Source organism: Arvicola amphibius, chromosome 5, assembly GCF_903992535.2.
Source record: "Arvicola amphibius chromosome 5, mArvAmp1.2, whole genome shotgun sequence".
In the NCBI taxonomy this organism is placed as follows: domain Eukaryota; kingdom Metazoa; phylum Chordata; class Mammalia; order Rodentia; family Cricetidae; genus Arvicola; species Arvicola amphibius.
The window spans coordinates 83842308-83859468 of NC_052051.1; the positions used below are offsets into that span (position 1 = coordinate 83842308).

Genomic DNA, 17161 nt, shown 5'->3' on the forward strand with positions numbered 1-17161 from the left:
TCAACAGATCTCTCCTGTCTTCTGAGACTCCCGGGAAGCAGGGGCAGGGCTCTCACCTCAGTATGGGCGTCAGCCCACAGTAACTGGGAGCTGGTCTTGTCCACAGTCAGTCCATTCGGCCACCCTAGGTTGTTGTTGATGAGTACAGTACGATCTGAACCATCCATTCCAGACCGCTCTAACTTGGCATTCTCCCCCCAGTCTGTCCAGTACATGAACCTGATTAAGGAAATACAGCAGCTGGTTATCCCAACAGCTCTGTAGACTGTGAATACTGGCAGTGTGTCAAACATCCTGTGAGTTCCTGCAATATGCCAGACATTTCACATGCATTACCTCGCTTTGCAAGGGTGGGTGACAAGGTCTGCACTTTTATTGTCACCCGTGCTTGATGAGGGAGAAAGCTGATAAGGATCAGAAAGCTCAAACATTAGGTCCACAGTGAGGAAGCCACTGCACATGAAAGAATTTAAATCTTGTCTTTGTATGTGTGTGCACACGAGGCTTGAGGCCAGAGGTGGATGGTGCTCACACTCTACCCTTTTTTCTTTTTGAGATCAGATCTTCTGAACCTGGAGCTCACTGATACAGCAAGACTGGCTGGCTAGTGATCTCCAGTGGTCCCCCTATTTCTGCCTCCCCAGTACAGGGATCATAGGCACATATCACTGTACCTGGCTTTCTGTGTGGGTACTGGGATTCCATACTCAGCTTTCATGCTAGTGTGGCAAGCACTCCACCAACTGACGCATCTCCCTACCCTCGAACCCTGTCTTCTGATGGCAAGGCTCATGCTTTAAAGCTGCATGCTATGCTGATGCAATGACAGAAGCTGCCAAGGAGTGGAGGAGCCCTGGGTCAGGACCTCCAGGGCTCACAGTGCTCTTCTAATACATTTCCCACTGTGAACCTTCACCTATCTATAGCCCCAGCTAAGCTTGGTCCACTCAGCAATCCAGACTGATAAAGCCAGCTCTCACCCCATTTCATGGTATAGTACAATGGCCCGGGGACTGTCAAGGTTCTGCCACACCAACACTTTCCGCATAGACCCATCCAGGTTGCCGACTTCAATCCGATTTGTTCCTGTGTCTGTCCAGTAGACCTTCCGTCCGATGGCATCCACCGCAAGTCCATCTGTGGTCTGCAGACCTATAGGACGTCAGAAGAACACACTGACCCCCGCCTTCAGGCAAATGGGATATTCCCCAGCATAGCCAGACAGGTGGCCCTTGGGTTGAGGGAAAGGCTCACCTGTAGTGATGATGTCCTCATGCTGTGAGCCATCCAGGCTGGCACGGCTGATCCTGTGCAGCGTACTGTCTGACCAGTACACTCTTCCTGCGAAGGAAGGCTTGACTCAGTCCAGGCCCCGACTGCCCAGAGCCTGAGACACTGGCACATATCAAAAACCCCATAGTCCCAACCTGGGGAAATCAATCGGTGGAGGGGGAGGAACGGCATAGGAGGACGGCTCTTGGCAAGGATAGAAAGAGCAGAAGGCAAAGGTGAGAGGAAGAAAGGACAATAACAGCTTTTGTTGAGGCACAGAACCATAGGTGGGAAGAAGGGTCACACAGACCTTCCAAAGGGTCCACCCCAATGGCAATGGTGTTCTTCATAGTCATGTTGATTGGGACCACCACATCAGCAAAATAAGGGATATCCAAGGAGACCATGCGTACGTCAATCCTCCTGGCGAAGATGAGGAAACTGTTCATGCCTGCCCAGGTGGAAAGAGAAGGAGGGAGACAGTCACTCTAGTAGAGCCACCAAGAGGATTTGGAGGTGGGCAAACTGAAGCCTAGAGCCTGACAGACACTGTTGGTCTAGTTGTGTGATCCTAGGCAAATCACTGAAATTAATTAGGCCTCGGTTTTCTGTTCTATACAATGGCCATAGTAACAGGATAACTAGAAGCATCCAAAGAAGTAATGTGCATACATAAAGCACTGAGAATTATGCTTCATACACATGCACGAATGGTACTTCCTTTTGGAGGGTGGGAGAGCTTGTAAAGGGGTTACACTGGCCTTGACCTCATTGTGAGGATGAGGAGGGCTTCAACTCCTAATTCTTCCAAGTGCTAGCATTACAGGCATATATCACCTCTTCATCTATATTATGGAAGGAGGGCTGATAATAAGACTCAGGGGTGGGGTGAAGGTGGTTGCCACCAGGCCTGATGACCTGAGTCCAGTCCCAGGACCCATATGGTGGGAGAAGAAAAGACTCCCTCAAGTTCCCACACACAGACACACAATATTAAGCATAAGCGTAATAAAGAGCAATATTGTAACAGCAGCCCTCTTTGAAGGACCCTTTTATCATGAAGCTGAAGAAAAGTAGAAAAAGGGCCCAGAAAGCTTCATTTGCAAGTTGAGAGGCACTCAGCTTCTTTAGGAAGTTGGAGTTCAAATGCGGTATTACCTAGGAGATACCTTGACCGCCCTCCCCCAACATCTGAGTATCCAGGCCCTACTTCTGGGACACTCCCATAAGAATGATACATAGGTCCTGCTGCTCACAAAAGTCACACATCTTTTACCAAGCCTGTGCAGAAAGAAATGAAGAGTCTCGTTCTGAACAAATCATCATATTGTAGTTTGGCAACAGCTGAAACTGTTGAGACAGGACATCTTTCTCGTAACAAGATGACCATAAGGAAACAGACCCTGGTCTCCATCCTGCCTACCTGCTCCTCCACTTCTCTCCCTTCTCAGAATTCCACTCTCTCTCCTGAGCTCCTGGGAGCAGTGGCGGCACTCACAGATCCCCAGAGCATGTCGGAGGACTCCTGCAGAGCAGGGACAGCCCCTTCTCCACACAAACTCACCTGGGGAACATGTCTTGCCATCAATCAGCAGGTTGATGCCTGTGGGGCAGGTGCAGCTGAAACCGCTTGGATTTGGGGACCGGAGACACAAATGGCTGCAGCCACCATTATCCACAGCACATGGCGTTGTCACTGTACAGGGCGGGGAACTATCAGTGGGGCAGGCTAGGGCATAAGAAGGCTGAGGGAGAGGCTAACAACTGCTGGTGGCTGCTCACCTGGAGGCCTCTGGCGATGGAAGACGTGGATGTCCATGAGATTCTCTAGGTTCTCCTGCAGAGTTTCCCGGTCTAACCCAGTCTGCAGGTCGGCACTTTGAATACTTTTGGTCTGCCAGTCTGTCCAGTAGATGCGCTGTCCATACAGAGTCAGCCCGAAAGGGTGGGGGAGCTGACTTCCAATCAGCACCTGGCAGGCCCCAACACTGGCATCACACAACAGTCCAGGGAGCAGGCAAGAGCTCAGCAAGGGGCTGGAAGTTGTGCCACAGCGCCTGAATGTGAGAGCTGGTGTCTGCCAGCAAGTGTTAGCGCCGAGCTGGGTACTGTTAGGTATTGTGGTATCATTTTCATGGATTGGCTCAAATCACAAAAAGAAAACGAGCAACTTTACAGAATTCACAACCTTGGTCAAGCAATCAAAATAGATATCATAGTATCTACAAAAGAAAGGCAGTTTTCCTTTTTGAAAATGGAAAGACTGGCTGGCAAGACAGCTCAGTAGGTAAAGGTGCTTGCCACCAAACATGGTGACTGTGAGGGCCAGCCATGATAATCTAAGTCTGGGCAGAAAGGAAGTTCTTTACTTCCTCCAACCATCGTCACCTGGGACTCTGGCCACTGATAAATTTAAATGGAGTCTAGAGTCTCAATAGTTTACCCGGAGACAATGCCTGGCAGGCTGAGATTACCCGACCCCCACCCAAGAACAGACCATTCAAAGGAAATTCCTGGCATTCCAAGCACTGTAGATGGAAATACCTGCCAGCACTTCACCAGGACACCCCTAGACAAATGTCAGCCAATCAGGGGTCCTGAACCTCAGAGACCCCTAGCCCCCATCTTTACTACTATAAAAACCCAATTCTAATAGAGCTGGGGCTCTCCAGATATTCCAATATGTTGGACATGTGGAGAGACCGAGTTTGCAAACTTGATTAAAATAAAGGCTCTTTGCTTTTACATATGGGACACAGTCTCCTTTGTTGGCTTTTGTGGGGACCCACGGATTTGGGCATAACAGTGACCTGAATTCAATCTCTGAAATCCACATAGTGGGAGGAGAGAATCCTGCAAATTGTCATCTGCCCATACACACACACACACACACACACACACACACATACACACACATTAAATTTAAATAAATGGGGGCTGGAGAGATGGCTCAGAGGTTAAGAGCACTGATTGCTCTTCCAGAGACCCTGAGTTCAATTCCCAGCAACCACATGGTGGCTCACAACCATCTGTAATGAGATCTGGTGCCCTCTTCTGGCCTGCAGGCATACATGGAGGCTGAACACTGTGTACATAATAAATAAATAAATCTTTTAAAAAAATTTAAATAAATGGTATTATTTTAAATAGGAAGTTTAAGAAAGTCTGAGGAAGGAACCAGATCCGAGGTTAAAAAGACACAGAGCTGGGCCTGTGATACAGGTCTATAGTCCCAGAACTGAGGAAGATGAGACAGAAGGCTTGCCCAAGTTTGAGGCCAGCTTGGGCTACATAGAAAGACCGTCAGAGAGAGGGAGAAAGGGGTCACTAAATGCAATGGGTTATTCTGGATTAGATATTGGTGTAGGCCCATATTTCTATACGGTATGGCAGCCAGACTTGAAAGCCATAGGCCCCACCTGAGGATGGTCACATAGCCTACCAGACTGGCCGTCGCAACCTAACAAAAGGTAAAGATGTTGTTGCTCCTTCTTTGTAATTTGGAGGATGCCAGATTATTTGCCAGATAGTTTGGAGAAATGCCAAGTCAAACCTATGTGACAGCTAGCATACACAGCAGACAGGTAGTTGTGGATGTGACTGAAAGCCATTCACCTGGTTACCTAGGAGACAGAATGCTAATGTATTTCCCCTAAGTCAGGTTTTGATATAAAGACTGTTAGGAGAATAAACAAGAAAAATTCTTCAGGATGTGAACTCAGGACTTCATGAAAATCTCCCTCCCGAAAAAGCCATGTGAGTTGTGTCTTTATTCCTGCGCCTCCATGCCAGTCCAGGAAGAGACAGTTTATGTTGGGGTCTGGTCAAGAGAAATAATTGAGGGTCCGGGCTAGCATCGGACCCCGACATATTGGGGTAAAAGAAAAAAACAAAATTATTAAAAAAAAAGTCCTGAAGAAATTGGTAACGAAATTAAACAGAGTGTGGATTATACAGTAGTATGCCAATATTATTTTAATTCAATTATTTATATTTTTGTGTGTGGTGTCGATATAGGTACATTTCACAGTGCAAGTGTGAAAGTCAGGACAACCTTGTGTGTGCCTTTGCCTTCCACCAGGGTCTCTGTGTTGTGCTGTTTCCAAACTTCTGGGATGCTCGTCTCTGCCTCCCCTCTCACTGTGGGGGTCCTAAGATAACTCATGTTACTCTGTACATTTTTTATACAGGCACCAGGTCCTCACAGTTATATGGCCAATGCTTTTACCTACTGTGTCATCTCCAAGCTCAATTTCACCATGTAAGGTTCTTGTTCTTAAGAAATATGCACTGGAATATTTTGGAATTATGCCAAGATAATCTCAGATGATTCAGAAAAATAACTGTGTATGTGTGTTTATATTTGTGTATGTGTGTGGAGAGAGATGGGAGAGGGAAGGAGGAGAATGAGCATGGTATAGGAAACATGGCAAAATATTATTCCTCTTATACTCTTGCCAATTTTTCTTAAAGTTAGAAATCATAACAAAATAAACAATGGCAAAGGAGAGGCAGCTCAGTCATCAGTCCAGCACACAACAGGTGGTTGATTATTGCTAGTTGCAATGAATATTAGGTGTGTGTGTGTGTCCAGCCCACACTTCACACTAATTCCTAGTTTGCTTGAATAATCAACCAGCATCCCTGTGTCCCCTGTAGCTACAGCTTTAGAGAAACAGCATCTTTCCCATGCTGGTCCCATCACCTCTGGGTCCCCCTAGCTCCTGTCACCTGAGGACACTGTCCTGGGGGCTTCCAGAGCTGGGAGAAGACACTATAGTGCCACTTTACCTTCCTCCTGCTGCCATCCAGCCCAGCAAATTCGATAGTCTTCATGCCAGCATCAGCCCAGTACAGCCGCTGGGACCCATAGTCAATAGCCAGGCCATTCGGCCAAGTCAGGTTAGACGAGATGATGACTTGACGGCTGGAGGCATCCATGCCAGCTCGCTCAATCTTGGGACTCGCACCCCAGTCCGTCCAGTACATGTACCTGGACATAAGACTTCCAGTTAGCACCCTGTGGAGGCTTCAGTGTGTCTTACTAGTAGAGTGCTTAGCACACGTGAGGTATAGGGTTCAATTCACAGCATGAAAAAAATACCAAAGAGGATGCAGGGTCCCCAAAGAGTTTTAGGAGAAGGACTTAGATCTCTAATCACTATCGAAAGGTACTTCAGAGTCTTGATAGAGGAGAGGCCAAGGCTTAAAGAGTATAGAGCATGGGAGTGAAAAAGGAGGGGAACCACCACACCTAGCAAAAATGTTTTCTTGATGGGCTGGAGAGATGGCTCAGAGGTTAAGAGCATTGCCTGCTCTTCCAAAGGTCCTGAGTTCAATTCCCAGCAACCACATGGTGGCTCACAACCATCTGCAATGGGGTATGGTGCCCTCTTCTGGCCAGCAGGCACAGACAGAATATTGTATACATAATAAAAAGAAATAAAAAATGTTTTCTTGACCACATGTATTAAATAATTATGGCACATAAACATAATAAAACTGTCTGCAATTATGCAAAAGAGCAAAGCAGGACTGTACACTCAAACGAGGTATACATAAAAGATGTATGGAAAGCAGAAGGAAGAAAACATCCTAAAGTAGATTTATTTTTGGTGGGGTGATGTGGGAGGGTCTTCTGTTTTAATAAAGAAACTGCCTTGGCCAGCCCTTAGGTGGGTGGAGTAGACAGAACAGGAAGAAGGAAGTGAGGTAGATGGCTCAGTCAGATGCCACGCCTCTCCTAAGTGAGATAAATCGCCATGCCTTGCCTCTCTGAAGCAGACTGCCATGCCTCCTCAGGGAGAGATGCGATGAAGCCAGCGCCAGGTCAGACATGCTGAATCTTTCCAGGTAAGACACCATTCATGGTGTTACACAGATTATTAGATATGGGTTAGTCAAGATGTGAGTAAGAGGCTGAAACTAATGGGTCAGGCAGTGTTTAAAAGAATACAATTTTGTGTTGTTATTTCGGGTTTTAAGCTAGCTATGGGGGAGCCAGGAGGCCGGGAGCAGGGCAGCAGGAATGCGGTCCGCAGCTCCTCACTACAGTGGGGATTTTTGTTTTGTTTTATTTTTGAGACAAGATCTCATCTAGCCCAGGATGGTCTTGAGTCACTGAGTGGCAAAGGATGTTCCTGAATGCTTTACTTTCACCTCCCAAATGCTGGGGTTACAGGTACTTACTGGGCTCCAAAATGGTATGTCATTTTTATAAAATCAAATCTGCCACCACCACCAATTTTTTTTTCTCATGGTTTATTTTTTTTATATTTAAAAATTTCCATCTCCTTCCCTCCTCCTCCCCCCTCCTTCCCCTCCTCCTCCCCCTTCCCTCCCCTCCTTCTCCCCCTTCCCTCCCCTCCCCTCCACCCATACCTCCCCTCCCTCCCTCACCACCACCAATTTTTATAGGCATTTAGAACAAAATATATTTTGGAAAAACACACCCTAAAGTATTAACAGTGATTACGCTGGGAGATAAAAATTTCACTTTCTACAAAATTTAATCTTCTTTAATAATGAAATGACTTTTCTAAGCAGACAACAACAACAAAACTTTTTAAAGAAAATTTCAAATGAAAGGTTTCCTTGTTGGAGAAGAGACAGGGATTTCACTTTCCCCTTTGCCCTTAGCTCATCCACAGATCTGCCCCCGCTCCCTAATGTGCAGATACCCCTTTTATACCCAGTTCTCGGGGGGGGGGATAGTACATACCCGCCCATGGGTTCTACCACAATGTCCCGAGGACGATCAAGGTTCTCCCAGATGAGCACCGTCCTCATGCTACCATCTGTGTTGGCCACTTCAATTCGGTCTGTACCTACCACGGAATACGGGCAAAACAATTAATTCCAGTCTTGTTCATTTCTTCTCCCCATCCCATGCCTCCACAGCGCCTTGTATGCAGTGACTACTCAGCAAAGATTTTGTGGTGCATATACAGTGACAGAAACTAAGAGAAGAAATTCAATTTATTAGTTTCTTTACTTAGAACAGCACAACTTCCTAAACTTAGAAACTCTGTCTTTTGATTCAAGGCAACGATTCTCAAATTTTGTGCGCATAAGAACGAAAAGAGCTTGTTAAACCATAGATTCCCAGGGCTGGAGCGATGCTTCAGGGATCAGGAGGGCCTACTGTTCTTGCAGAGGACTCAGGTTCAATTCCCAGCACCCACACTGGGCAGCTCCTGACTGCCTGTAACCTCTTCCGACTTCCATGGGCACCTGTACATACATGGTATATATTCATATGCTCAGGCACACACATACACATTAACAAATAAATCTTTAAAGATTCTTGCAATTGCCAAGCGGTGTTGGCACACGCCTTTAATCCCAGTACTTGGGAGACAGAGGCAGGCAGATCTCTGTGAGTTTGAGGCCAGCCTGGTATATAAGAGCTAGTTCCAGGACAGGCTCCAAAGCTACAGAGAAACCCTGTCTTGGAAAACTAAAGAGGGCTGGAGAGATGGCTCAGTGGTTAAGAGCATTGCTTGCTCAATTCCCGGCAACTACACGGTGGCTCACAACCATCTGTAATGAGGTGTGGTGCCCTCTTCTGGCCTGTAGACATACACACAGACAGAATATTGTATACATAATAAATAAATAAATATTTTTTTTAAAAAAGATTCTTGCAATTAATTCCTCATGATTCTAAGTAAGTCTGGGGTTCGGGATCTGAATTTCTCACCACTTTCTAGTACATGGTGATGCTCTTGTTCTAGAAACTACATTTTTTAAAATTTTTATGTAATTTTAATATATTAAGCTACATGATAGTAATATCCAGTAGGTCTGAAGAAATACATGGTATATTTTAATATCTCCTTTTATACAAATGAAGTCAAGCAGACAATTATCAAAGAAGCCATCGGTGGCAGCAAACTTTTTTTTTAATTTTATTTTTTTCAGAAACTACATTTTGAGAAGCACTGGTTTAAAGGTATTTGTTTTGTCTCCAAGTCCCTGCCCCCACCAAGATTCATAGAAAACTGCCTAAGGTTTTATCCAGACATCAATGGAAAAACCCCAGGTCATAAGTTCATTACCCAAAATGCTTCATAGCACAGAAGAAGTTGCAATTTGAATAATAAGTATTAAAGCCTCAGAAGACTCAAGTATCCAGGCCACAGCTCCCTATACGTACCTGCATCTGTCCAGTAGAGCTTGTTGGTGACCCAATCAATTGCCAGGCCAGCAGGGCTCTCCAAACTGGTATCCACTACCACCTGCACAGGAAGGAAAGCTGTGTCACCCACGGCACCCCTTGTCCAGCTCTGGAACCTCAAACTCCACCAACTGCAGGGAACAGGAAAACTTCCCTCCTGAAGGGCTGGAGCCACACTGGGCCCTACCTCCTGTCCTGTTCCATCCCACTTGGCCCTGCTGATGGTATCAGTGCTGACATCTGTCCAGTATACGTGGTCATCCTGGGAGTCCCAGTCAAGGGCCACAGCACTGCGCACGTCAGCCAGTGGGATGACATCGTCGGACAGGTCCTCTGTATCGAAGCTGATCCGACGGATGTCCATCCTTCGGGCAAAAAGCAGGAACTTGTCAAGACCTGATCAAAGGCCGAGAGGGGTCTCCTTTTAATGTTCTAAGTCCAGTAACAGTGACAGACACAGATGCTCACCTGTGTGACACCTGGTTCAATCACATCTCCTGGGACCTGCTGCCCTTCACCCCCACTCTTTACACTGCAGGTTGCCCATCTGCATAGAGTTAGACTTTAAAGTCCAGTGGAAATGATTGTACCCCACTGCGGGAGTATCTACCAGCTTTATTTGAATCATTCTCTCTTCTGACTTCTCTTGCCCATTTCTAGTGCTGCAGCTGGGCCACTGCCTACTTCTGAGATGTTTACTCTATTTCAAGTCTTCTGCCTTTTTGTTTCCTTGATATAAGCCTATATGGCCTAGGCTTTTTATCAAACTCTCAGTCCTGACTCAGCCTCCTAAGTGCTAGAATTACAGACATGCTACCTGGCTGGAGTTTCTGCTTTTATCATATTGTCTAGAATTATCCTTCCATTTCTGTTTTCTTCACAGTTGTAGCCAACGACAACTGGTCACTAAGTTCTTCCCCCGCCAGGCACTGGACTTTGTGCTTAGAAAAGCTGAACAGACATGGTGTCAGCCATGAAGAAAAATAAAATTATGAACCTTGCAGTAAAATGGATAGACTTGAAAAGTATTATATTATTAAGTGAAATGACCCAGACTCAAAATGTTAAAACAAACAAACAAAATAAATTCTCTCTCGTATGTGGATCCTAACTGTCATGTTTATATGCATGTGTAAGAGGTTATGAAATTAGATAGGAAACCACAAGAAGGGAAAAACACTGTTGAGGAAAGGAGGGGAACAAAATGGCATATGACACTAGAGCAGAAAGGAGGCCAAGAGAAGTATAGGGTATGGGGGTGTACCTGCAGGAGAGTGGGGGAGAAGAGGGGAGGAGAAAAAAACCAGCTTTGCTAAATGTCATAATAAAGCCTAGTTCTTTGTAATGCCTAATACCAGTGCTTTGTGAGACACATTCTTGCTCCTGTTTTCAGATGAGTGACTGGGGCCAGCAGAACCAGGGAACACGGCCAGAACTAGGACTCAGTTCTGCACCGGTCTGGTCCACAGAGGGAGCTCTGGCCATTGCTCTCCACAGCAGCTTTTCCATCCTCTGCTTGTCTGAGCATTTTCCCAGGATAGTTAGCCTTTGGTGTGTGCAGGGAACCCTGCAGGACTCAGTTCATACGGTAGTATTCTCATATCGCCTGTGGGCATCCTATATAATCTAAATAATCTCTGGATTACTTGTAATCTAATATTTGTTTGTTTGATTCTAGGGGTTCAATATGCAATATAACTCCCACTTCGTTGTTATTCTGTATCCTTCATTTTTTAGAAATATGTGTGTAGGCCTTTTTCTTAATTTAATTAAGTGTTTTCCTGAATGCCTATATGTGTACCATGTGTGTGCCGAGTGCCCTTAGAGGCCAGAAAATATCATCAGATTCCCCGGATGTTACAGGCAGTTGTGAGCCACTGTGTAGGAACTGGGAACTGAACCTGGGTCCTCTGAAATTAAGTGCTCTTAACTGCTGAGCCACCTCTCCAGCTCCTACAATGTCTTCTTTATAGAATAATGACCAAAACAGTTGATAGAGGGCTGACAAGATGGCTCACATGCCACCACACCTAACAATCTGAGTTCCATCTCAGGGCCCCACAGAGTAGAAGAGACCTAACTCACAAGTTGTCTTCTGACCTCACGCACACCCGAGAATACAGACACAAACACAAATAAATGGAAAACGTCTTTGTAAATGGCAACACAGCTTCAGTACAGAGTTTTAGAATTTCTGTCCACAGTTGGCTAAATCCATACAAGAGACCCACAGATGAACACCTGACTACATATTTCTCTACTCAGAACGGCACTTTCTTCCTGGCTTTACCGAACCCTCTTGCAAGCTTTGGTAAATCTTCTGAAGGAAGTGCCCGGAAGCATATTGCATCTCACAAAATAACAGGAGCAACTGGGCATAGAAGACTATATGGGAAAGCAGGCGGTGGTGGCGCACACCTTTAATCTCAGCACTCAGGAGACAGAGGCAGGAGGGTCTGAGTTCGAGGCCAGCCTGGTCTACAAGAGCTAGTTCCAGGACAGCCAGGGCTACACAGAGAAACCCTGTCTCAAGAAAGAAATGAAACAAATAAAAAGAGTATACAGGAAAGCACAACATATGAAACTAATTTTCAAGTATGTATTTGAATGAAACCTCTGGATGTTTTCCCTAATCACTCTCTGGAAAAGGCTCTGAGAATCTGATTTGTTTGTGTGTGTGTGTGTGTGTGTGTGTGTGTAATTGTATATGGATATGTGTAAACATGTGTACATGTGGGCATCTCCTTCTATAGCTCTTTACCTTATCTTATTTATTTAATTAGAGGTAAGGTCTGTCATTGAACCTAAACCTTACAGATTGGCTAGGCTGGATGGTATGTGAGGGCCAGGGATCTGACTCCCCTCTCCCCCGCCAACTCTAGGGTTACAACTAAATAACACTACACCTGGCTTTTACGTGGGTGCTAGGGGTTTGAACTCAGGATCTCATGCTAGCATGGCAGGCACTTTACCAACTGAGCCATCTTTCCAGCTCCAACAATTTGATTTTAATAGATTTAAGAGAGTCAATGTATTATACAGCAATAATGATACAAAAGAATTTATCCCTGGCCCCTTGCTGGTTATGCCATATTCCCGATCAAATTCTCACTGTACTAGCCTTAGAAAAAGTCACCCGTGTGCTGAGATTTCTAGGGCTGACTTTGCAAGTAATTTTCTTGCAGGAACTCAAAGGAACCCAAAGTAGAGATTCTGGGAGAAACCAGGGTATTCTATCATCTGCCACTTGTTGGTCACAGAACATCATTCAGGATCCCAATCACATTTCTCTGTCCTAATGACACAAAGTCTTCTATAGGTCAGACTAAAGGTGCAGAGGCTGGAAACCCTTCCCCTGCTTTCTAGAAGAACTGGGCCTTCTTTCTGCCTAGACAGAAGGCATCCTGCCTGATGAAGTGAAAGATAAGCCCAGTTGCAGGTGTTCATACACTAAATGGTGTCACTAAACCTTCAGATGCTACTGCCCGGTTCTTGGTCCTCAGCTTTGATACAGGAGCCCTCAGCCTCTAAAGTCTGTCATGGGCTCCTCGAGGAGTCCGACTCTCTCCTGTGACCAGCAATCCCTCCAGCTCTTCTCGCTGTCCCTTCTAATTGTCCTGAAAGGTACCTCCCTGAGGCTGGTCTCCCAAGCCCACTTACTCTGGGCACAGGCATGGCTGTTGATCTTGCGGAAGCCAGTGGGGCAGGCGCAGGTGTAGTTCTGGCCGCTGGGTAGACACAGATGAGTGCAACCTCCATTGTTGTCCCCACAACGGTTTTTCCCTGCTCAAAGAACCCAGAGCAAGATGATCAGGAAGATTAAAAGTTTACAAAGTAGACCCCAGGCCAAGCGGTGGAGGGTTGAGCGCTATACAAAGGAGAACTCTGTCTTATTACTTTGCTGCAGATGCGGACACAGTACCTGACACATAAGGAAAAAGGAAAGCCAAATGAGCCCTGGTGGTGTTTCCTCCAAAATGTCCAGCAGAGGGAGCAACGAGCTCCCACCACATTGCCAGCTCTGGCCTTCCCTGACCAGAATTAATATATCTATGACAAATACGAGGAAGATTCTCAAGAGGCACCAGCAACCACATCACTAATGACAAATCTAACTTGTTTGGTGACACTTCTTTTTCTTTCTTTTTTTTTTAAATTTTTTTTTGTTTTGTTTTTACCTGCAGGCTGACGCTGGGGGTGCAGGGTATGAATGTCCATGGGGAAGTGCAGCTTGTTTCGAATGATCTCCTGATTCTTCCCAGTAAACTTGTTGGCACTATTGATGCTCTTAGTGTGCCAGTCTGTCCAATACAAGCTGTCTTCAAAAACTGTGATGGCAAAGGGATGTGGGAGGCCTGGAGATAATCCAAAAAGACTTTAGTCCAGACATGGCCTGCCATGGCCCTTGAGCCCAAACCTGGCAGCTACACAAATCTCGCCCTTTGCCAAGGCTCCTGGGGGCAGGATTGGGGAAGGAGCACAGAGATGAAAGAGGACAGATCAAAGACCTCACCCTGACTAATGACAGCTTTGCGGTGACTGCCGTCTAGATTGGCTCTCTCGATGACATGGTGCTTAGCATCCACCCAGTACATACGGCGTCCAGCATAGTCGATGGTGAGACCATTAGGCCAGAAGAGATGAGTATCAGCAATGATGCGACGTGCAGAGCCATCCATGCTCGAGGCCTCAATGCGGGGGGTGTTGCCCCAATCTGTCCAATAGATGGTTCTAGGAAGAAAGGAAATTATCAGGTAGTAGAGGACAGATGAGTAGAAACTAGGCTGATAACAGAGAGTTTTACACACTGGATTTCACCAGTTTGCCTAATAGGCATTTTACTTGTTTGTTTATTTGCTTGTTCACCTATTTTGAGACATGGTCTCACTGTGTAGCTTTGGCTGTCCTGGCACTCACTACATAGACCAAGCTGGCCTCAAACTCAGAGATCCACCTGCTTCAGTGAGTTCTGGAATCAAAGGCATGTGCCACCATGCTCAGCTTTGAGAGGTGCTTTCGTTTGTTTGTTTGTTTAAAATGATTTCTTCCCCATCTTTGAAGACTGAACCCGGGGAATTAAATCCAGAACCTAATGCCAGGCAACTAACTGTTCTACCGCTGAGCAGTATTACCAGATCTGCAGAATAATTTTTTTAAATATCTGGATAGTTTAAATGTCTTGAGACAGGGTATTTATTCATCAGATTTTTTTTTTTTTGAGTATCTGTTATGGAAAGGGCACAGCAGGCACGAGAAAGGGAGCAGAAGACAAAACAGATGACAATCCTGTGCTTGTGAGACTGACAGCGGGGGCGACTGGAGGCAAGGCAGGCACGCGCCTCTTCCTCAGTCTCTTCTGCGGCCTCCTCTCCCACACACCTCTTCTCTCAAACAATTGACATAGAATTGCAGGATCTTACACATCATCCCTTCAGTTGGTCCTGGAATGTACACAAGCCAGAGGCTAAGAAATTTCCATTTCAAGAAGCTTCACTGCAGGAGACTTGTCTATTAATTTTTAAAATCATTTCAAATTAATGATATTAATTAGCTCAACTGCTAACTGCCTTAAATTAATATAATTTTTAATTAGTTACACTCTACCTCACCTAATTTGTATATTTTATTCCTTGTCTGTGTTTTATTATTTAATCGTAGAGCATCTATAAAAGCAGCTATATTTGTTTGTTTAGATCAGAGTCTCTTGTAGCCCAGGCTTATCTCCAACTACGTCTCAAAGACGACCTTGAATTCCCAATCCTTCTGCTGTCGCCTCCCAAATATATGTATTTATATAGCTTGTTTGTTTTTAATTCACCAACTAAGAAATACTGACTAACCCAAGGCCACACAGCCACTGACTCACGACACAGGGGCATGTGGGACAGCACGGTCGTCAGCATCACTGAGAAGCCTGAGAACAATCCCTACAGGTTGGAGGAGGGACTTGGACACTTGGGGCACCTACTCACCCCTCCATGGGGTGCAGGGCAATGGCCCTGGGCTTCTCCAGGTTCTGCCACAGCAACACCTTCCGGTGGGCCCCATCCAGATTAGCTACCTCAATCCTCGATGTCCCCGAGTCAGTCCAGTAGAGCTTGTCATGGACCCAGTCCACAGCCAGACCCCCTGGTGAGAAGAGCCAGTGGGAAAGTGTTAGGGATTCACCCTAGGCAGTTCTGTGTTCTGGAAACAAGAGCAGACTCTTACAAGAAGACACTTCTAGGGCCAGACCTGTGGCAGCTGTTTTACAGGCGTCACAGCTCTGAGCTAGGTACTACCAATTCCATGAGGTGGAAATGGAGAGAACGAAAGCAATTGGCCAGGGTCGTACATTTCTTCCCAATATGGCTGAGGATGACCTTGATCTCCTGACCTCCCCCCCCTTTACTTCAGAAGTGTACCATCTGAGCCTGGTTGGATAACAGATTCTGGGTACTTGATCTCTCCTCCCTCTCTCCCTTTTATTTATTTGTTTGTTTGTTTGTTTGTTTTTGTGGCTGGTGCTGAGGATATAAGTCAGTGCCTTTCACAAGTAGGTAAGTGTGCTCTACTTCTGAGTTTTAACTCCAGCCCTGCACACCACTGCTAAGTCACTTGACCTGCCTGTAGAATAGTGTAAGCTCATCAGATTAGCTGTTGCTTTTTTTTGTTGAGATGGAAGAGGGGTGATCTCCTGTATCGCGGCCTGGCCTCGAACTGGACCTTGAACTGATCTTTCTGTTTCTGCTCTTCAGTGTTAGGATCACAGGCATCACCGTGTCTGGTTTACGCAGTGCTGGAGATCAAACCCAGGGCTTTATGTATCAAACCCAGGGCTTTATGCATCCAAGCCAGGCTAGCACTTTGTGAAACAAGCAACATCTTCAACACTACAGCTGCTCTCTCTTTTCTAAAGTATTTTATTTATTTTATGTATATGAGTGCTCTATCCATATGTATGCCTTTCTTCCAGAAGAGGGTATTAGATCCCACTATAGACAGATGGTTGTGAGCCACCATGTGGTTGCTGGGAATTGAACTCAGGTCCTCTGGAAGAGCAGTCAGTGCTCTTAACCACTGAGCCATCTCTCGAGCCTCCAGTTGTTTTCTGTATCAGAGTTCCACTCAAGATTTCATTGGAAGAGACATTCTGCATTGTACAGTTTATAAACACTGGTCTGTTCCTTCCTTTCCACTGCTTTTGCATATGGTTTCCCTGGCTCTCCACTCATGCAGGGCCTTGTTTTCCTACCTGGGCTCTCTAGCCCAGTAGACACAACCTCCTCCACATTGCTGCCATTAAGGTTGGCACGAAGAATGCGATCCAGGGTGACATCAGACCAGAAGACCAGCTCCCTCCGGTGATGAAAGTCAAGGGCAATGGCGTTCTCCAGGTTGTTAAGTAGCAGTGTGTATTCAGAGCGGTGCGGGAGCACCTGCCGGATGTCGATACGATTGGCAAACAGTAGCACAGGTTCTGGCCCTGGACACAGCATAGAAACAGAACCCCACTGGGCTTCAGAGCTACCAGATACCCATCAGCATGCACTCTTGGACCCTCAGCTAATAGCTGGGGCCCTTTGCCTTCTAGGGTATATCCTGTTTGCTGGCATCTAGGAGGATTCTACTAGCCCAATCACCTTTTGCTTGGGACCCAGACTCCTTAGGAACTCCCTCAGCTCTGGAGCACCTTGCTTCTCTCTGTTTAGCCCTCAGCACACCCAGTCA

At 46.0% G+C, this 17161-nt stretch overlaps 1 protein-coding gene across 1 annotated transcript in view; it reads right to left on the reverse strand.

The window, feature by feature from the left end:
* The window catches only part of Lrp4 (LDL receptor related protein 4), a 53634-nt gene that overhangs the window by 16253 nt on the left and 20220 nt on the right, over positions 1 to 17161 (reverse strand). The window contains 15 exon segments of the mRNA XM_038330146.1: positions 57 to 219; positions 981 to 1152; positions 1255 to 1341; positions 1583 to 1723; positions 2837 to 2968; positions 3055 to 3244; positions 6064 to 6265; positions 7994 to 8099; positions 9431 to 9512; positions 9639 to 9847; positions 13112 to 13234; positions 13630 to 13806; positions 13965 to 14182; positions 15424 to 15580; positions 16686 to 16916. Coding sequence (XP_038186074.1) covers positions 57 to 219; positions 981 to 1152; positions 1255 to 1341; positions 1583 to 1723; positions 2837 to 2968; positions 3055 to 3244; positions 6064 to 6265; positions 7994 to 8099; positions 9431 to 9512; positions 9639 to 9847; positions 13112 to 13234; positions 13630 to 13806; positions 13965 to 14182; positions 15424 to 15580; positions 16686 to 16916 — 2390 coding nt within the window.